This window comes from Trifolium pratense, linkage group LG5 (assembly GCF_020283565.1).
Source record: "Trifolium pratense cultivar HEN17-A07 linkage group LG5, ARS_RC_1.1, whole genome shotgun sequence".
Lineage (NCBI taxonomy): Eukaryota > Viridiplantae > Streptophyta > Magnoliopsida > Fabales > Fabaceae > Trifolium > Trifolium pratense.
Genome location: NC_060063.1, coordinates 55,384,903 through 55,407,472, shown reverse-complemented (window position 1 = coordinate 55,407,472; position 22,570 = coordinate 55,384,903). Strand labels below are relative to the sequence as shown.

At 32.1% G+C, this 22,570-nt stretch overlaps 1 protein-coding gene and 1 pseudogene across 1 annotated transcript; both read right to left on the bottom strand.

Moving 5' to 3' along the window:
- Positions 1-2,760: 2,760 nt before the first annotated feature.
- LOC123883331 (transcription factor bHLH19-like) lies at positions 2,761-7,442 on the bottom strand. Its single transcript, XM_045932092.1, has 4 exons — positions 7,371-7,442; positions 6,698-7,165; positions 4,835-5,224; positions 2,761-3,075 (listed from the first exon to the last, which is right to left on the bottom strand). Exons 1-4 carry the CDS (start codon positions 7,404-7,406, stop codon positions 2,980-2,982), a joined length of 990 nt encoding a protein of 329 aa, XP_045788048.1. The 5' UTR covers positions 7,407-7,442; the 3' UTR covers positions 2,761-2,979.
- Positions 7,443-11,719: 4,277 nt separating this feature from the next.
- LOC123886929 lies at positions 11,720-20,981 on the bottom strand (annotated as a pseudogene).
- Between the last annotated feature and the right edge of the window lie 1,589 nt (positions 20,982-22,570).

Below are 22,570 nucleotides of genomic sequence, written 5' to 3'. Positions count from 1 at the left end.
AGGATCGAACTCAAGACATCTAGCTACTACCTAAATACTTAAGTAAAATTGATATTGTCTCATAAATTTATTCTAGTTTAAAGTTAAGGGTAATTCAGGTGTAAATTCGTGTTTTGGATCTTCCACAAGAGTATTGGAAGCCTCGTTTGTTGTTTGAGATAGCAAATGGCATACCTTTAATTATGTTGGACGACCCGACGAGGAAGGGAGCATTTAGAAATTATGCTAAGATTCTCGTTGATATTGATCTTTCGAAGAGAATTTTTTATGAAATTATGGTTGAAAGAGACGGTTACACGTTTTATGTGAGGTGCTTTATGAGCGTCTTCCTAAATATTGCACTCACTATTTTTCCATTGGACATTTGGTAGTGAATTACCGCAAATTGCAACCATCCAATTTAAAACGCATGGCCAAGATCATTTAGAGCAATTTTAAAACTTCTTTAATCTAAACCGTCAAATCTATCATCAACGACTAAGATTTAAAACCTTCGAAAAAATGTATGATTTTCTATCGTAATAAATTGCAATCCATATTAAAACTATAAAAATATAAATAAATATTATACTACTAAAAAAAGGAAAAAGCTTGCGCCTATTAGCTAAGCTAGGCCTATTAACACAGTAAGTACTAAGGTAGTAGTACTATTAAATGAGATACAGCACATAGTAACATAGATGCCTTTGACCGATGGAGATGATGCCTTTGACCGATAATTAATGAATCAATAAAATTCTTCACGAAAATATCAATCGTCACTTAGTTCATGGTAATGCATTGAGTTTGGAAGAGAAAATTACGGTTCGATTTTCTGCAATTACGATCGAGTAAACGATTTTATTTTTCTCACTCATCATATATGGAAATAGATTTCCCACCGTTACAGCTACACCATTTAATTTTAAACTAACGGCCAAGATCAATTTTATTTAATTTTTTATATGTAATCTTAACCATTTAATTATTTTTTTAACAAATCTTAACCATTTAATTTAGGCTAAATTGTACTTTTGGCCCCTTAAGTTTCAGAAAGTTGCGATTTTGGTCCTCTATATTTCAAAATAGCACTTTTGGCCCCCTAAGTTTCAGGAAGTTGCAATTTTGACCCCTTATGTTTCAAAATAGCACTTTTGGCCCCCTAAATTTCAAAAAGTTGCTATTTTGGCCTCCTATGTTTCAAAATAGCAATTTTGGCCCCCTATGTTTACCCCTTTTGCAAAATGAAAGTTCAAGACACTTTTCTAAATGGAAGTTCAAGACACTTTTCTAAATCAAAATGACATAACAAATCAAGTCATTACATATATGAAGTCATTACATAATTAAAAAGACATAACAAAAAGCACGAAGAGTTTTCAATTTCCATTGTTTCCTATTTTTGGATTTGGAATTAGGTTTTTTTTTTACGTATAGTGAAAAATCCTTTGGAATAAACGTCACGAAGTATTTGGTTAATTCTTTAGGATTTGAGATTATATATGTGTGTTAGTGAAAGAATAAATTTTATTTTATTTTTTGAACGTAGTGAAAGAATAAATTTAAAGCATGTGACTTCTTCCTTTTATTTTTTTATTCTTTTAGTTTTTTTAATTATAAGATGACAAAAAAATGTTGACGTGGCAGCTGAGTCACTTAAGTGACTTGCCACATCAACTTTGACTCGATCAAAATTGACCTTTTGCAAAAGGGGTAAAGATAGGGGCCAAAAGTGCTATTTTGAAACATAGGTGGCCAAAATCGCAACTACTGAAACTTAGGGGGCCAAAATTGCTATTTTGAAACATAGGGGGCCAAAATCGCAACTTTATGAAACTTAGGGGGCTATAAGTGCTATTTTGAAACATAAGGGGCCAAAATTGCAAGTTTCTGAAACTTATGGGGCCAAAAGTTTAAATATCAATAATTGTGATTTTTTTTCTGTAGCAAATTGTGTGGTTTTGTACTTTCGTTACACTAAACTAGTCCTCAATATATGATAGAACACCACGTAAACTATTCCAATTTTTTTTTTTGCAATAGATGTAAACTACTCCACATAGCCAAACTAATGAAGAAATGATCAAAATGCATACCCGTTCATGGGTGCTTGCTAAATCGCGATGATCATTACGATCATATAGCTAGAGAAATATCTCCAAGATACCGTTATTTCGGTTAATTCTATTATAGATTATAGCTCCTTATATTAAATTAAGGAAAATGTTAACATGACCCTTAAATTAAATATATGATAATTATTCATGCTCTCTTAAACAATAGAAAGCTCTCTTCTCTCTTAATTTAAGCCTACATGGTGTCGAAATCGGTGGTGCACTAGTCTCTCATGGCAGCACCATCTTTTTACCTAGCCGAGGTCGTTTAACCTCCGTTGGTGCCACCTCTTTTAGCTCGTCTTAGATTTTGATGGGTGAGTTTACTCTCTTTTAACCCATATGGGTAGTTTTAAACCATCTTTCATGGTGATCGTTGGTGCACGACTTTAATCTTTGATTCATCGTCATAGTGTCATCGTTCTCCAATTCAGTTCAGTCTATTATGATCAAAGTTTGATTGCTAGACCATAAATGATTTTAAATTTGTTGTGACTCTCTCACTAAATATGTGGTTGGTGCGTGGATTCGTTATCGTGTTGGCGGGGCCAGAATCCTTCTCACGCTTAAGACTTGTACCTATAATCTTTTGACTATGGAGAATTTGTTCACAATAGGTAGAGCATATTTTTCAACATGACTTTCTACAGTGGAATATGATCATGACATAAGTTCCACCCAAAACATCACAAGATAACCATTATATGTGGAGCTTACCAAATCTTAATTAAGATCACACATTAATCACACCATAATCTTCATCTACCTCTATCTTTCAAAATAGATTTGTCCATTCCATTACAAACAAACAAATTAATACCAATCACACAGTTTCTACAAACTTCAAAGATAACATAACAATCAATTTGAAATTTTATTTGGCCCACTAAGAAATATTATTTTGTTTGTCACGTGACTCCAAGAGATATTGCCTCAAGTTTTTAACTAGATCATCCATGCTCATGCAGAAATCATCATCCATCTGCATGATTGTCACGTCAACATCATAAGAAACAAATATTTTTAATTTTTCTTTCAATAACCATGTGGTGAAACTGAAAGAAAGAAAGAATTTTTTTTCTTTTAATGGCGAAGGAAAGAAAATGTAACTTTTTAAATATCTTTCTTTCACTTTTAAATTGAGATAAATGAATAATATTCATCTTTTTTGTCTATATTTATCATTTTTGTCTTTTGCACAATATACTAGTACAATCACGTTTAGGTTTATAAATGTAGTTTTAATTAATTTCTTATATTTGGTCTGTATTTTTACTATTTCGTCAAATAATTTTTTTATATAATTATTTAATATATAAGATAATTACACATATGAGCAAAAAATAATTTGTCAGTTTAGTCTTTCTATTAAATATTTTTCCATTTTTTTTAATAGACACTTTATTTTTTTATATTCATTGAATATTTAATGTTTTAATTATAATATAACCAAATATATTAATTATTGATCAATAAATCTAAAAAGATGAATAAAAAGGACAGAAAAAGAGTATTGATTTAAAACATGTTTACGTATATGGAAATAGATTTATTGCAGTAACGGCTGGTGACCGTCCGATTAAATGTTAACAATTAAGATTGATATTGTGAAATATTATTAATTAAATTATACTAGATTAATCACGGTGATATGATTATGTTTCTACACTCGAGATTATCAACTGCGTGAAATAAGTACAACAAAGAATCTTAATGTCTTATATATAACTTGTTTGAAACAACTTTTAAGAGAACCTTATAACATCACTAATTTTGTAGTTCAAAAGTATGATGAAGAGACCAAAAGTTTCAGATTTTAAAATGGAATGAACCAAATATATAAAATGATAAAAATAGAGAAATAAAATTGCAATTAATAATGTTTATAAAAAATATTAAAATCATTTTTTAATTGTTATTTATATTTTTACTTGACTTGTAAATATGGTGTTGGTAATAGGTATAGCTAATAACATTAACGTGACTCTCCAAAAAAAAATCATCAGTTCAATTTTTGGATCTCTATCACCTATTTGAGAGACATTATGCAATCTCGTTTAAAAAGAAGATAAGGATCCCGAGGCCCTCAAGAATAGTTCCACAATGAAAGTACCTATAAAGGGCCTAGTCAATTCATGTACCCTTCACATTTATTTGTGAATAAGCTTTTGCACACATGTTAAGAATAATATAATGTTCTCTTTCATAAAAGTATAGATTTTTTTTTTAATATACTACACATGATTGTAAAAAATAATTCAAAATTTTGAACTAAAAAAAGGAAAAGAAATACCGACCGAAGAAAAAGAAATTAAAGACAAAAAAATTATATTATATTTATACTTATAAGAACCAAAAATTTAAACTAAATAAAAAATCTAATGCAATGAATATTTTCTATAAAATATTGACTTTCAAAATTGTTTTTGAAATTAGAATGAGGCAAAAATTCATTCTTTAGATTAATTAAATAATTGTTATATTCGATTTATATTTTACTTCTTCAGTGATAAAATATAACTAAAATTTTATTTTTCAAATTCATTACATAATTGATGTATCTGATCAAAAGTATATAAACTAAATATACATCAATTATGTAATGTACTAAAAAGTAGAATTTTACTTATATTTTATTACGAAAAAAGTAAATCAAAAAATATATATATATCACATCAGTTGTTTAATGAATTAAAAAAAAATTATAATAAACAACAAATAAAGTATTGTTTGATTATTACCTGAGCAACTATTGTAACTTTTAGAGTGGAAGTTCCAAATGGCAATACGCTACTACTAGCAAGTGATAGATGAAGATTTTGAAGCAATGCCATTAATTTTACCAAAATATCCTTTTGTTTCTCACAATGGATTTCAATGAGAATTTCCTTCTCTATCACTCTTGCTTCAACCTTAGGTAGTTCTTGCTTGGAATAATAATATCTATGCTCATCACTATTCTCTTCACAAGAATTTCCTTTTTCCTCTATTGTGCAACCTTGATATTTCTTGATGAGTATTATTGAATCATCATTTTTCCTTTTGTTTTGATGATCCTCTAATTCTTTTACTTTTTCTTGAAGTTGTTTTACATAATTGAATGCTTCCCCAAGTATGTAGACCTTATCTGTCTATACAAAGGAAAAAAAAATTGAATTATAAACTTACATAAAGAAGAAGTGAAGAGAGAAATGCTTTTTAATATCAATTTTTTCATATTAATTTTTTTTTTACTAATAATATTGAATTTTTTTGAAAGACTTTTTAATATTAAAATGTTACGCATTTTCATCTATATAGAGCAAAATTTTCATGGACACAACCCGGAATCACTTTATATTTAGGGTGTACACAAAAATGATTTTTTTTTAAAGATAAATAATAATTTCGTTGGTACAATAAAGATAAAAAATTTAATCACTTTATATAGTATTAATTAATTTTTAAAGTAATGTACATACTCCTTCCGTGATAAGAAAAAAATTAAGTTCATTATATATATATATATATATATATATATATATATATATATATATATATATATATATATATATATATATATATATATATATATATATATATATAAACTTAAAAAGATAAATTTTGTTTATATTTATACAGTATCGATGTCCAACATATTAAATTTGAGGTTGTGCCTAATATCTACACTCTAGTATGAATGAGTAATGAGTTAATTCATACATATGAATGATAATTATTGATAATAGTAATTTTTTATGATAATTATTATTATTTTTTTGAACATTTTTTTATGATAACTATTGATAATTGATAATAATGTAAAGGAATGCACATGGGCAATTGACAATTTGGCAGAATAATGGTGTCGAACTTTTCAGATCATGTTGTTGTTTTTTGTGTGTGCATGAAAGCAAAACAAAACATTAGATTATGTGCATTAATGGTATATCTAGAATTCATTCACCAGCCAAGGTTTTCACAGACAACATCAAATTTTATAGAGTTGTTAAACGTCTCTGTCCTGAGCCCTGCGATTAATAATCTCACAAAAATTAATTTTTATAATTATTTGTTTGTGATTAATAAATTTATTTCATACTTTCACAATTTTAGTTTTTAAAGGAGTATAAGTTCTTTCAATATCTTGTCTAAATAAAGTTTCTTCCTTTTAATTAATTTTATAAACTTTAATTTTATTTTCATCATGTTGGAACTTTCTTGCTACATAGGAATCTGAACGAGGGAGTTGAATTTAGAGTACTTTTCCGCCTTTGAGGTTCAAATAACATTGCAGTCCCATTGAATCCTCGCTTACATAGTACAAATTGATATTCATTCATGTTAGAAAAATCTCTGTGTCTCAAATTATAAGAGAAAAATATAAACATTTATTTTTTTCAAGAATTTTTTTTTGTTTATTCTCATAAAATTAAATGTAGTAGTTTTTCTTAATAAGCCTACTTGTGTTTTATTTTTTCCCTGAGTATATAAGAAAAGTTTATAAAACTAATTAAGAGGAAGAAAAAATACTAAGATATTGAAATAACTTAAAAAATTATATAAGAAACAAACTTTTGAACATTTATTAATGATGATGTTAGTTGTATAAGAAATTAACTAACCTTCTTCAATCCAGGTATGATGGCAGCAAGTGCTATGAACCTCTCACTAATAATTTTTCTCCTTTTTCTTTCAGCTATGATATGTTCTTGTATTTCAGAAGAGCTTCTATGATTCTTGGTTCTTTGTTTTACCTTTGGTAATTCACTCACATTGTTATCCATGATAGATAAAAATGTTGCACTATTAGGAGAAGGTTCCACAGTTGTGTTTTCAAAAGACAAAATGAATTGAGAAGGTTCTAATTGTTTTGAATTAGTAGCATCATAATATTCTTGAGAAATGAGAGAGTTGGAACTATTACTATTATTGAGCATTTTCTCATGAATTGTGGTGGTGACACAAACATTATCAACAATGGTTGAAAATTGAGAATTATTTGCATTCTCAAAAGGGAAAGTTGGTTCTTGAACATTCTCTATGAGAAACTTGTCATCATCCATAGAGAGAGATTTGTCACCACCCATTTCCTATAATTAAACACATGGGCAAAAAAATATTATATTCTATGTAGAAATCAATCATTATTATATCATTTCCTTCCAAAAAAAAAAAAATTATATCATTTTTTTTTTGCTCATCAATCATTATATCATATATATTCATGCAATAAAACAACATTGTATATAGAATAATCAAACTATCAAACTATAATTAATATTAATGTTTCATTACCAAAGAAGAAATCCAATTTTCCCACAAATCGTCCATCCAAAGAAAAATTTGAGAGCACTCGCTAAGAGGTTTTGTAACTTAGTTCTGCCCAATTCTCAAAGATGAGTGCCCTTAGCTTTAACTAGACCAATCACACATGAGAATTCCGGACATGAAACATCCACGTAAGCTAAATATGTAACTTCAATTTCCACCGTTAGATGGAGAATGCTCCAAATATTTGCATTGGGATTCATAGTTTCATACCCACCAAATATATATTCTTGTCTATTTATGTTGTTGGGTGAAAAATTATATTTTGTCTTGTTTGAAAACATGCATAGGATACGGGCTCACTCTAGTGAATGTTTTAAATATATGGACCTGAATTTTTCGCCGTAGAGAAATCATGCGGTAGACAATTTTAGTTGTTGATTTGAGATTTGACGATTCAATTTACAAATTTAAAAGATTAAATTTAAACATTCTTGGGTGTTTTAGTATGATTAAACGATCGAAAGATGTAATATGCATGTGTGAAGCAGTTACTATAAAGACATGTTTCCTAAACATCTGTAGCGGAGGTTGGCGTAAACGACCTTAAGGAAATGAATTGTGTGCAATCGTGCATTCATACTATTGTAGAATCAAGCCGTTCAATTTTAACTTAATGGTCTATATTTTGACTTTGTATTTTAGATATGTCTTGTAAAGTTAGTGTATGGACCAAGACCTACACTCACAATACTCGGGCCAAACAAGATTGGAACACATCGGTCGTCTATCTTTCCAAAGACCACAACAGACACGAACAGACAATGTTCGTAACATCTGTCGTCGAAATCAATACCTTCTAATGTCAATCAATGCATTAAAGACCCAAATTCACTCTCCCCATTAATGACGAGTTGACGACCCTGCGACCTTGCCCTCTCATCAATGACAACATCTCACCATCAGGCCTATATATACTCCTTCAATTGCTAAAAGTTTAGGGTTTTTGGACTCGGTTCGAAACTAATTATCTTCTCTTTACTTAATCTCGCTTAAATATAACTCGTTTTTTTTCTTCCAAAAATATAATATACAAGAATCAAATTGAGATCAACCTGACACATTTCACACACACAAGCAAATGAAACTTATTTGAGTAAATACTTTTAGTTTATTTTACAATGAAAATTAAAATAAGTTTATAATTATTCACTTTTTATAGTTAAACTTCCACGTATCTATAAAGAAATCAAAGAAAAACCATTAAAACACAAATTGTTTTTTTTCCCTTCTCTCTCCCTCCCTCTCTCAATCTCTTATACTCTTTCTTTTGTTGTTTTTTTATTCATTTTTTATATGGAAGGGAAATGATATATTTCACAAGCTTGTAATATGTTATGAATGAAGTGTGATTTTTTTTTTTTAATATTTCAGATTTATTTTAATTTATCTCTTCTACTTATCTATTATATATTGTGTTTAAATATACAGATTTGAAACAAAGTAACTGAATATCATTCTCTTTGTTATTTATTTAGTTCTTCTATCATTTGTTCCGTTGTGTATGGTGTATTGAACTAATTGAAGAATATTTTTTTTAGATCAATGAAGTTTTCGATGTAACAACAAAGTTTGTTTTAATATAACTCGTAACAATCGACTCATTTTACTTGTCACCCGTGCAACCTAACATCCGAATAAATCAAAGATGTAAACTATTGAAATTATATGAAAATTAACTGATTGCATTTTTTTTTTTATCATTTTGGTGATTTTAGCCCGATCATCAACCCTATTTTTTATGGCCATTGCGTATTTAAGGTGTGAATTGATTGAGCAAAAGAAAAAACTATTGTGTGGAAATTAATTTAATTAGAAGGATGTGGTCCAAATCTATGTGTTGGAAAAGGCCAATCATCATATCTGAGAAGATTTTGTTCTGTCAAAGAAAAATGTGACATGATTTTGTGGTCGGAGTCACTTACGGTCCATTTGGTTGAGTTCATGCATTGAAAAAAAAATAGTTATTTTAGTCCCTCAATGTGCAATTCCCTGTCATTTTGGTCTCTCACTGAAGAAAAACTATTGAATAGTCCCTGAATCTGCATTCCGTTAGTCAGTTTGATCCCTGCTGTTAAAATGTCATGTCAGCTTTTTTGTTGAGTTAACGACCAAACTTAACAGCAGTGACTAAACTGACTAACGGAATGCAGATTCCAGGACTATACAATATTTTTTCCTCAAGGAGGACCAAAATGACAGCGAATTGCACATTGAGGACTAAAATGACTATTTTTTTTTTCTTTCCAGATTCAGTAGCATATTTGGGCCGTATTAGGCTTGGCCCAAAATGACCTCACTTAAACACTACGTTCCTTTCCGAAGTTGCTGCGGTGACTTTCGCGATGGTTCCACGGAATTTACGGTTGCGGAGGTTGACGGAAGCTTCCGGTTAATTCTCGGTGGCTACATTTGTTGAACTTCTCTTGAAGGTACAAACACTCTAGAGATGAATATTGTTTATAATATATAATTATATTATCAACATTGTGTAGGATCATAATTTGATTATTGCTAGCTAGCTACACATTACCATTCAAAGTCATAATCATCCCAAATTTATGACTGAAATATTGGTTTTTCAGTTATTTTTAGGAACATAGAATATAGAATGAAAAAGCTTCAAAGTTTGGATAAACAACTTATTTGCAGCTTATATCATGATAAGCACTTTCAGTTATTTTTAGGAACATAGAATATAGACTGAAAAAGCTTCAAAGTTTGGATAAACAACTTATTTGCAGCTTATATCATGATAAGCACTTATGTCTAAGATTAGATAAGCTATACTAAAGAACTTACGAAAATAAGTTGAATAAAACTTATGAAAATCATCATTAGTTGTTTTCATAAGTTCTCCCAAACAATCTCGCAAAACTTATGTCACTAGATAAACTCAAATAAGCCAATCCAAACATGCTCCAAGTCCATGAAAATTATGAAATCTTTTGGACACTAAAATTTATATTTGTAGGAATAGGGCAAACAGGATTAGCAAGCTCATCAATAGCAAGTAATAGTAATGCATTGTATATCCTCAAATTCAGCTTCCACTTATGTAACCATTAATTTGTTAGCTAGTAATTAAGAATTACTTGAGATTAACTTAAGTGTGTAGTATTTGGTTATGTGGTGACAAACGTTGATTTTGAATTATTTATTTTAGTTAAAAATGAGTTAATATAAAGTGGTTTATGTTTGGATACTATTTTGTGTCAAAAACAAAAATGTTAGGATACTATTTATAGTGGTTAAAATTCTTCAGTAATAGGTACACATATCCGTAAAATTGAGTTGAACAATAAATTTGAGTGTAAAAATCATATTTGGAGTCAAAGCTACAAATTCTAGCTTCAAGTTAGATTCAATTCTTGAGGCAAAATCAATTCTAACCTTTATAATTAATTTTGGCACCTGCAAAATGGTACACTTAAACTTGTAAGAGCTTCTCTGTCCTTGACCTACCTGTTTAGTACAGATTCTGAATGATCATCATCCCATGTTGCACCACTTTAGAATTACAGAAGAATTTAAAGAAACTTATCATCTTTATGGAAGAAAAATATACAAAAGATGAAGGTGTCAGAAGGAAGAAAAGAAAATAAGAAATCAAACCCTAGAGATTGTTAGATTTTTTCGCCAAACTCACAGCAATTCGAAACAATCGTACAAAGGACCGTTAAAATCTTTTTAGAGTCTTAGATTCTTAGAATACATCTCTAGCCAATGTATGGGAATTTAGTTTTTTCCAATAGATTCAAAAACACTGATAAACTTTCATTCAAAGGATAATGAAATACATCACCTATATAGGCTATATCCAGTTTATCAACTTTAATTACTAACATAACATTCTGCCAATTTTTAATAGAGATGACAATATTGAGATGAAAAGTCCGATTAAAAAATAAAATTAGAAGCTTATCCAACTTTTCTGATTTGTCAACTGTAGTTTGCTTAAAGCTAAAGTTACAATTAGGCAGGGAATGGCATATAAAAACAAGTTTATCAGTATTTTAGAGCAACAACCAATGTTCAACTAAATAAAGATCATCTTAGGCATCAATAATGACAAAACACTTCACAACACAAAATACATAAAAATATGCAAAAATAAACGGAAACCACCACGCTGGTATGAAAAACCAGCAACGTCTGTACATAACAAAGACCACACCAACTCAACTGTCAAATAGAAAGTCTTATAAGCATGCTTCATAATATGAGCCTAATATTGAAAATTATAATTATTTTCTTATTCCAAAGAAGAAACAAACAGAAATACTAGAATATTTAAAAAGAAAAACTTTTGGCAAAAGCATTCCTTAAAGCTAGTTTTCATGCACCAAATTTCTCCATTTCAGTGCTAATTGAGAAAGAGTCTTTGTTGACGACCCATCTTCTTTGAGTGCAATATTAGCAGCTTCTTTCAATTCCTTCATATTATTGCGCAATTTCTCACCTTCTTCCCCTTCCATGAGACACTTGATCACATGGGAAATTTCCACCCTTCCCACAATGCCATTTTCATGGACTCTTGGCCTCAGTCCCACTTTAAGGCCCTCACTCAGCAAAACCGCGTTCATTCTTTGCTCAGCAAACAGAGGCCATGTGATTAACGGCACACCATGCATTACACTCTCAAGGACTGAATTCCAGCCACAGTGACTCAAGAACCCACCAATTGATCCGTGGCTAAGGATTTGAATCTGGGGTGCCCATGATGGAATAACCATCCCTTTCTCCTTGGTTCTCTCCAAAAAACCAGATGGTAAAAACTGCAAAGGGTCAAGATCATTTTGTGCTGAAAAATATGCTGTACTAGATGAACTACTACTTGGTGCTCGCACAACCCATAAGAATCTCTGATTACTCAATTCCAAACCCAAAGCCAACTCATCAATTTGTTCTTGTGAAAGTGTACCACCACTCCCAAAAGACACATACAAAACTGAACAAGGTTGCTGTTTGTCTAGCCATGACAGACACTCTAACCCGTTAGCATCATCACAAGAACTTGTTACAGTCTGGATGATGGGTCCAACAGGATACACAGAAGGCTTTCCCTTCCTACTTTCTTCCTCTGTTAGTGCTTTTATAGGACCCATTTCCATTTCTAAGAAGCTATTAACAAGAACACCATCAGCCAAACTAAAACTTTTACAAAGTTGAAGTAAGTGTTTGTAAGCTTGACTTGATCTATCTCCAGCTGCAGTAAAAAGATCCCTGCCATGCAGTGGTACGCAACCTGGTATTTTGATAGGTTCTGGTAGATCTATGTACTTACATGATGTTTCCTCGTCCAACTTAGGCAAGTAGAATTTCCAAGCCAGCGTATTAGCTGCTACAGGGTAGTATATATAGGATAACATGTTGAATTCCTTAGCAAAGTCTAGTGCTTCAACAGCAAACAAATCAACTACCAAGGCCACTAGGGGAGTTCTTGAAGCGAAGGACTTCAACGCCTGATGTAAATATGGGAGAGAATGAGTCACTGTGCGCTGAATTTTCATTTGTAATGAGAGTCCTTGTGGTAGGTCATTGGGTTGCACCGGTGGAAGAAAAGTGTGGTTGATATTTGATGGAAGAGTTTGAAGGATGGTTTTTGAGGAACTTGGGGGAGAACCAAGTGTGGGAATGATACATGTGACATGAATATATGGATGATGTTGAACAAGTAACTTGGAGAATTCAAGAATAGGGACTAAGTGGCTATATCCAACACCTGGAACAACTGCAATGTGAATTGTTTTCTCCATGGAAATTTGAGGCCAAGTTCATGCAACTCACCTATCCCAATTAGACTTTATATAGATTTTAAAGCAAATTTTGAAACAATATTTTTCTAATATTATTTGAAAGTTTAGTTTTATGATTTTCTGGTATATTCTAGTATATCTATATTTCACAACTTCAATTCATGTGCCATCTCCTAACCTAACACAGTATTGAAAATTTCAGTCTAACTAATCTAACAGACGTGAAGTAACATAAGTTGTTTGGTGATGCTCCTCTCATATAATATAAACCATTTTTAGCAAATATGGGAAGTAAGAAGGTTTTGTAAAATAAAATCCTCTTAAAAAAAGAAGGGAAAATAGAAAAGTAAGTTAGTTGTTTAACTTAATACAATAATAAAACTATCAAATCCCTCCACATATTTAGCAATGAAAAGCTCCTATGTCCTATTCAGAGAGTTGGTGACTAATGCAGGACAACAAAAATACATTAATAGTAATTAATTTCAAATCTCAATAACTAGATGCTTATTGTCATTTTGTTCTTCAAGTAATTGAATAGGATATAGGGGCTGTTTCATGGTTTCTAGTACACAAAATAAGAAATGAAACTATCACAATATCAAATAACAACCTCAAGTAAAGAGAAAAGGTAATTAAAGCAAAGAGAAGTCCAACTGCAAAGCTTGATATACATAAATATTATAAATAAATCTTTTTCTACTTCTAGTGACATATTTTGTCTATAAACAAAATTCATCATATCAAATTACTTCTAGAGACGGACCACAACAACAACCTGTACAACAAATGACCAATTATTTCCAGGTTTTCGACTTCTACATTATTACCGTTTGTTGTCCAGCTTCTACGTTCTCGAGTTTATACTTTTTCAATAATTCTACCTTTGTAATTTTTACTACTCTCGTTCTGCTATTATTGATATAACTTCTCATGTCTATCTTGATAGGTGTATTAGCAGGTTCTTAGTAGACATGGACATATAATCAAGACAACGGTCGGTAGCTATATCATTGTACAAGGGAGGGCTGATGACACCATGAATCTTGATGGAATAAAGGTATCACTCTTTTAGGGAGAATGCAGAATAAGAAAACTACTAGGAATTTCAATGAATTATAGAAAGAAATGGAAAAGTAGAGGAAAATTTCTGTGTATTTCATTCTTTAATTCATGACCAGCTTCCTACTTTTAAATGGTGCAACGGAATTTACAAGAAGTGAGTATACCGTGTCACCATATATTCTTGCATACCCATCACAATTCACACACCTCACTATTTATACTACTAAGGCATAACAAACTTGTCAACGAAGCAATTTTCCCCATTCTTTATTTACCTTACATCCTTACCGCATTCTTTATTACAATATATATCCCCCAACCCTCACTCAGGTCTCTATCAATTACTTTCATTGATGTCGACTGAATTATTAGCAAAGTCTCTGCATATAATTAGTCTTGTAAGAAGATTTCTTATGAGCAATGTGAATGCATTTAAGATTGACAGTGGCACAACTAAAGAGGAAGAGCAACAACATAGAAAGATATAGACTAAGGATTTTTAAGTTTTCCTACACCAAATTTCTCCACTTAAGTGCTAATTGAGAAATAGTCTTTGTAGAAGACCCATCTTCTTTGACTGCATTAGAAGCAACTTCTTTTAATTCCTTCATATTATTGCGCAATTTCTCACCTTCTTTTCCTTCCATGAGACACTTGATCACCTTAGCAACCTCTACCCTTTCCACAATGTCATTTTCATTAACTCTTGGCCTCAGTCCCACTTTTATGCCTTCACTCAGCAAAACCGCGTTCATATTCTGCTCAGCAAACAGGGGCCATGTGATTAGTGGTACACCATGTACCACACTCTCAAGGGTTGAATTCCAACCACAATGAGTCAAGAACCCACCAACTGAATTGTGACTAAGGATTTGAATCTGGGGCGCCCATGATGGAATGACCAAACCTTTGCCTCTGGTTCTCTCCAAAAACCCAGAAGGTAAAAATTGCAAAGGGTCAACATCATTTTGTGTTGAAAGATATGTAGCATTGGCTGAACTATTTGGTGCTCTTACAACCCATAAGAATTTATGATTACTCAACTCCAAACCCAAAGCCAGCTCAACAATTTGTTCTTGTGAAAGTGTACCCCCACTCCCAAAAGACACATACAAAACTGAACAAGATTGTTGTTTGTCCAACCATGACAGACACTCCAACCCATTAGCATCAACAGAACTTGTTACTGTTTGGATGATGGGTCCAACAGGATAAACAGAAGGGATACCCTTAACACTTCCTTCCTCATTTAGTGCTTTTATAGGACCACTTTCCATTTCTAAGATGCTATTAACAATAATACCATCAGCAATACTTAAAGACTTGAGAAGTTGGAGGAATTGTTTGTACTCTTGACTTGATCTATCTTGAACATTGGTAAAGAGATCTCTCCCGTGGATTGGAACACAACCTGGTAATTTGATAGGCTTTGGTAGATCTTTGTACTCACATGATGTTTCCTCATCCAACTTAGGCATATAGAAGCAGAAAGAAATTGTAGTAGCTGATAAAGGGAGGTATATGTAGGACAACATGTTGAATTCCTTAGAAAATTCTAGTGCTTTAAGTGCTAAAGGATCAACCACCAAGGCCACAAGGGGAGTCCTTAAAGTTAAGGAGTTCAAGGCCTGATGTAAATATGGGAGAGAGTGAATCAGTGTGAGGTGAATGCTTTCCATGGGAGGAGTTCCTTGTGGTAGGTCATTGGGGTTCATAGGTGGAAGAAAAGTGTAGTTGATGTTTGATGGAAGAGTTTCAAGGATGGATTTTGAGGCACTTGAGGGAGAGCCAAGTGTTGGAATGAAGCATGTGACATGAAAGTCAGGATGGAGTTGAACAAGTTGCTTGGAAAAGTGAAGAATAGGGACTAAATGGCTATACCCAACACCTGGAACAACTGCTATGTGAACTGTTTTATCCATTGAAATTTGTTGCTATATTTCCAGCTTATGAGGCAAAGTATTTTTTGTTTGGCTTGTTAAATGGACTAAAATAGAAATTATATGCATATGATGATTGGGAAGTTTGAAAACGATGAATAAGAGCCACTCATGTTGGTATGATGGGGTAATACGAAAGTAGTATAGTACCTCATACAAATATTAAGAAAATAGTGGTCCAATAAGGATAGAAAGTCTTAAAGCGAGACTTTTTGTTTTAAAAATAATAATATTTTATCAAAATTATGGTGACTTTGGTAAGTTTTTGCTTTAGGAAAATTCTTTGATAGGTGGTTCAACATTTTTTTATTGTTTTAGTTTGAAATTTTGACATCATTAATTGGCATTTTGTTTTGGCATTCTTGTTGGATATAATATTTTATCAAAATTATGGTGACTTTGGTAGCTTTTGCTTAGGGGTGTGCATGGTCGGATAATTTGACAAACCAAATCCATTTATTTGGAGTTGGATTCATAACCATAACCTCATTTTATTATAAACCGGTTATAAAACTGGTTATAAATTTGGTTATGGATACATCACCGGTTAATTTAACAAAACCAGTTTAAAAGCGATCATTTTTTTAAATCCAATTTTTAACCGGTTATTTTGAAATCTAGACTAAAAACCGGTTTATTTCTGTTTTTTTTTAAGTACCGGTTTATTTCTGTTAAAATCTGTTTTTAAGACAATTTAAAAAAAATTGTCAAAATAAAAAAAAAAAAGACAATTTAAAAAAAATCCACTTTTTAGAGAGAGAGAGAGTGAGAGAGAATACAGCTTGATGGGGAGTGTTTTTTTCTTCGACACAACTTGATGGGGAGTGTTAGATTATTATAAAATATCTTTTTATTTTTATAGTAAAATATTAGTTACGAGAGTGTTATTTTTTTTTTTTTTGACAAGTTACGAGATAGTGTTATCTAGGCATAAGTACTTGAAAACAAAATTTTGGCACACACACTCACAAATCAAAAAAATTAAAAATATAATAAAATAGTCACATCAATTAATTTTTCTTTGTTCATTTTTTATTTCATTTTTTTAGTTTAATGTGAGTGTCCTAAAAATATTTATTTGGGCTTGTGCCCATATAAGTATTCCTCCTTAGTTACTATATTAGAGTATTTATTTTAATTATTTCTTAGATTATAGATTATAATTTTAGAACATCTTAGTCGTCCAGAAGCTTGTAATTATGTACATAGATTTTTTTTTTTGTTTGACGAGAAACATGTATCATGACATTGCAGTATCTTGTGTTATCTTATAGAAAGAAAGATATGTTTTTGTTTGATAGTGAGGTTAGGAGAGTAGGAGAGATCACGTGTAGGATGCAAAAAGCTAAACCCACACAGCTAAATGACTGGGATTTGGATCTTGTTCTTTATGTTCTAATTCCCAAATCGGATTTATGTAGTTTTTTTTAAAATAACCCCGACATAAAAAAATACTTTTTTTACATTGATGACGCTCCAAGCTTGGCTAAAAAATCAGCGCATTGTTTACCTTCTCTAAGGGTGTGGCTAAGAGTAAGATTACTTTGGGGAAAACAAATCCTTTATGTCTTACATCAACACGCTTAGACATGAACTTGACGGAGGGACCTTGAATAGGGTTATAGAGTAATGAATATGAGTAGAGAACGAGCTCATCAATTGCCAAGTCTTTTCCTACACCAACTTTCTCCACTTTGAGTGCTAATTGAGAGATAGCAGTCTTTCTAGAAGATCCATCTTCTTTGATTGCATTCGAAGCATCTTCTTTTAACTCCTTCATATTATTGCACAATTTCTCACCTTCTTCTCCTTCCATGAGATACTTGATCACCTTAGCAACCTCCACCTTTTCCACAATGTCATTTTCATTAACTCTTGTCCTCAGTCCCACTTTCAAGACTTCACTCAGCAAAACCGCATTCATTTTCTGCTCAGCAAACAGAGGCCATGTGTATAATGGTACATATATCATGACACTACAATATCCAACAAAATTAAGAAACATATATGTCTTACTGAGAAACATATATGTTTGTTTGATAGTGAGGTTAGGAGAGTAGGAGAGATCACGTGCAGGATGCAAAGGGCTAAGCTACCACCCTATCCATTCCACACCATGAGCAGTTGTAATTATCCAAATCGGATTTCTGCTATCACTTTTCTATTTTGATATTAGATGTTATAGATTTCAAATTTTTAAAATAAAAATGTTTAATTTAAAATTTAGATAGTTCGATCTAAATTTAATGATCACTGTAGTTCTAAATCCGTGAATGCAGAAGAGAAAAAAATAAATAAGTAAATGTTAGGACTTGGACATCATGGTCCATGTTTTATAGGACTAAGAAAATACTTCATATGTTCTATAATAAGTGAGGAAATTAATGGTGATCTTATTTCTTTGATTCCTTAAAAGATGCTGTAATTTGTGTGAAAGATTTTCCACCTAGGTATCTTTGAATTAACTTATTTGAGCTCATTTACTTGTATAACTTTTGGGAGTCTGTTTGGGAGAATTCGTTTATAAGTTGTTTTTAGCTAATTTTTTGTTCTTCAAGTAATTGAATAGGATATAGGGGCTGTTTCATTGTTTCTAGTTTCTAGTACTCAAAATGATAAATTATCACAGTATCAAAAAAAGAACCTCAATTAATTGAAGCAAATTTCAGTAAAAGAAAATTAACTTCTAGTGACACACTGGCAGACCACAACAAGCTGTTACAACAAATGACCAATTATTTCCGTCCATTATTACTTGTTATCCAGCTTCCATGTTCTCGAGTTTATACTTTTTCAATAATGCTAACATTGTAATTTTTACTACTCTAGTTCATCTATTATTGATATGTGTATTAGCAGGTTCTTAGTAGACATGGAAATATAATCAAGACAATGGTCGGTGGCTATATCATTGTACAGGGAAGGGCTGATGACACCATGAATCTTGATGGAATAAAGGTATCACTCTTTTAGGGAGAATGCAGAATAAGAAAACTACTAGGAACTTCATTCTTTAATTCATGACCAGCGACATACTTTTAAATGGCGCAAAAGAATTTAAGAAGTGAGTATACCGTGTCACCATAGATTCTATTGTTTATGAAAAATGATTATACAATTGAACAACACAAACCAACTCTCACTTAGGCCTAAGGTCTCTGACTATTAGTTTCATTGATGTGGACTCAATTATGGGCGATGTAGATGCATTTAAGATTGACAGCAGCACAACTAAAGAGGAAGAGCAACAACACAGACTAAGGATTTTTAAGTTTTCCTACACCAAATTTCTCCACTTAAGTGCTAATTGAGAAATAGTCTTTGTAGAAGACCCATCTTCTTTGACTGCATTAGAAGCAGCTTCTTTTAACTCCTTCATATTATTGCGCAATTTCTCACCTTCTTCTCCTTCCATGAGACACTTGATCACCTTAGCAACCTCTACCCTTTCTACAATGTCATTTTCATTAAATTTTGTCCTCATTCCCACTTTCAAACCTTCACTCAGCAAAACCGCATTCATTTTCTGCTCAGCAAACAAGGGCCATGTGATTAGTGGTACACCATGCATCACACTCTCGAGGGTTGAATTCCAACCACAATGAGTTAAGAACCCACCAACTGAATTGTGACTAAGGATTTGAATCTGGGGTGCCCATGATGGAATCACCAAACCTTTCTCCTTGGTTCTCTCCAAAAACCCAAAAGGTAAAAATTGCAAAGGGTCAACATCATTTTGTGCTGAAAGATATTCAGCATTGGCTGAACTATTTGGTGCTCTTACTACCCACAAGAATTTATGATTACTCAACTCCAATCCTAAAGCCAACTCAACAATTTGTTCCTGTGAAAGTGTACCCCCACTCCCAAAAGACACATACAAAACTGAACAAGATTGTTGTTTGTCCAACCATGACAGACACTCCAACCCATTAGCATCAATAGAACTTGTTGCTGTCTGGATGATGGGTCCAACAGGATAAACAGAAGGGTTGCCCTTGACACTTCCTTCCTCATTTAGTGCTTTTATAGGACCGCTTTCCATTTCCAAGAAGCTATTAACAAGAACAGTATCAGCAATACTTAAAAGCTTAACAAGTTGCAGCAAATGTTTGTAATCTTGACTTGATCTATCTTGAACAAGGGTAAAGAGATCCCTCCCATGCAATGGTACACAACCGGGTAATTTAATAGGCTCTGGTAGATCTTTGTACTCACATAACGTTTCCTGATCCAACTTAGGCAAATAGAAGCTCAAAGACAGTGTAGTAGCTGATGCAGGGAAGTATATGTAGGACAACATGTTGAATTCCTTAGCAAACTCTAGTGCTTTAAGAGCTAAAGGATCAACCACCAAGGCCACGAGGGGAGTCCTTAAAGTTAAGGAGTTCAACGCCTGATGTAAATATGGGAGAGAGTGAATCATTGTGAGGTGAATGCTTTCCATGGGAGTCCCTTGTGGTAGGTCATTGGGGTTCACAGGTGGAAGAAAAGTGTAGTTGATATTTGATGGAAGAGTTTCAAGGATGGATTTTGAGGCATTTGAGGGAGACCCAAGTGTGGGAATGAAACATGTGACATGAAAGTCTGGATGGAGTTGAACAAGTTGCTTGGAAAACTGAAGAATAGGTACTAAATGGCTATACCCAACACCTGGAACAACTGCAATGTGAACTGTTTTATCCATGGAAATTTGTTGCTATGTTTCCAGCTTATGAAGCAAAGTATTTTTTGTGTGGCTTGTTAAAGGAAAATAAATATACGCATTTGATGATTGGGAACTTTTGATAACGATGAATAAGAGCCACACATGTTGGTATGATGGGGGTAATAATTAATACAAAAGTAGTACAGTACCTCACAAATATTAAGAAAATTGCAGTCCAATAATTATTAAGAATGGTTTCACAATATCTATTTATTCAACACCTTGTCACAGAACAAGATAATAGTGGTCCAATACTTATTTAGAATGGTTTCACAATACCTTTCTTCCTGTAAGAAAAAGCCATTTTTACCGCAACTCGCCACTTACATTCAGTTAATTCATTTTTAAAATGTATTACTAATATCAACATGTTAATATCATGTTCGGTGTTTGTGTTTGTGTTTGTGTCCGTGCTTTATTTTTATTAGAATTGTGGCTATCCTAATAAACAAGAATCACTGTTTGGTGTCAAGTTCGTATTAACTATTAAGTCATAATCAATTATTTTCAAAGTTCATTATTTTCTGCCCTCCTATTATTTAAAATACTACAACTTCTACCTGGTATTTAGTGTTTGCTTCGATTCTCTTTGAATTGTCTTGCCACTATTTTGTCGTCGAGTTCCTAAACGTATGGGAATGTAATCATGGTTTTTATGTTTTTAGGAGTCATCTCTTCCTTTTTTTTCTCCCTTTTCAAGCCCAAATATTTGTTTTTCATGTGCTTATGCGCCTCCAACAACCTTCGTGTTTCTGCCCACGCGCCACTGCCATCTGCCGAGTGTACGGACACATTCGGTGTCCGTTCGACGAGTTTTTCCGCCTCCTGACTCTGTTTACTGTCCCAATTTTGTACTTGTCACAAGTTTTCGAGCCCTTATACCTATGTTTTTGACGATGTTTACTCTGTTGTGATCGCCAATCTCCTCTTCATGTTTATCTTTTGGATCTTAATTTGTTACAAGTTTAAAGTTTAGTAAATTTATGCTTCAGAAGAAGTGCTAGAATATTACAAACTATCTTATAATATCCTTAAATCTTTGGTTTTATATTAGAGTATTTTAAGTTATTTTCTAGGATTAGTTCTTAGAGTATCTTAGACAGCTAGCAGCTTGTAATGACCATAGTTTAACTATCTAAAACAGCCAGAAACAAAATCAATATACAAGGTGAATAATGTACATAGAAATTTCGATCTGATGAATCATGACATTACAATATCCAATATCCAATATCCAATAAAATTAAAAAACATATGTCTTACTGAGAAAGAAGTATGCAATATCAAATAAATGGTGCACACTGAGAAGCATTTTCATCAATTTAGGGGACTTGGGAACAATGTAGAGGGCTATAAGAAATTATAGGGACCGTTTTGTTGAAAAATGTCACTGGTTCGAAACTCTTGTCTTACAAAACTAGGAGTTTACGGTTTTTTTAGCCCTATAGTTTACAATTTAAATTCGTTTTAATTTTTTTTTGCATTTTTATTAGGTGTCCATTGTTAATATTCAAGCAGGACTTCCAAATAGTCAAATAGTCGGGGCTGACCCTAAATGGCGCAACAGAATTTACAAGAAGTGAGTATACCATTTCACCATATATTCTATTGTTTACTAAAAATGATTATACAATTCAACAACCAAAATATCTCTTGGTAGTGTAATCTAAATCTGTTGAAAATGATTATCATCGG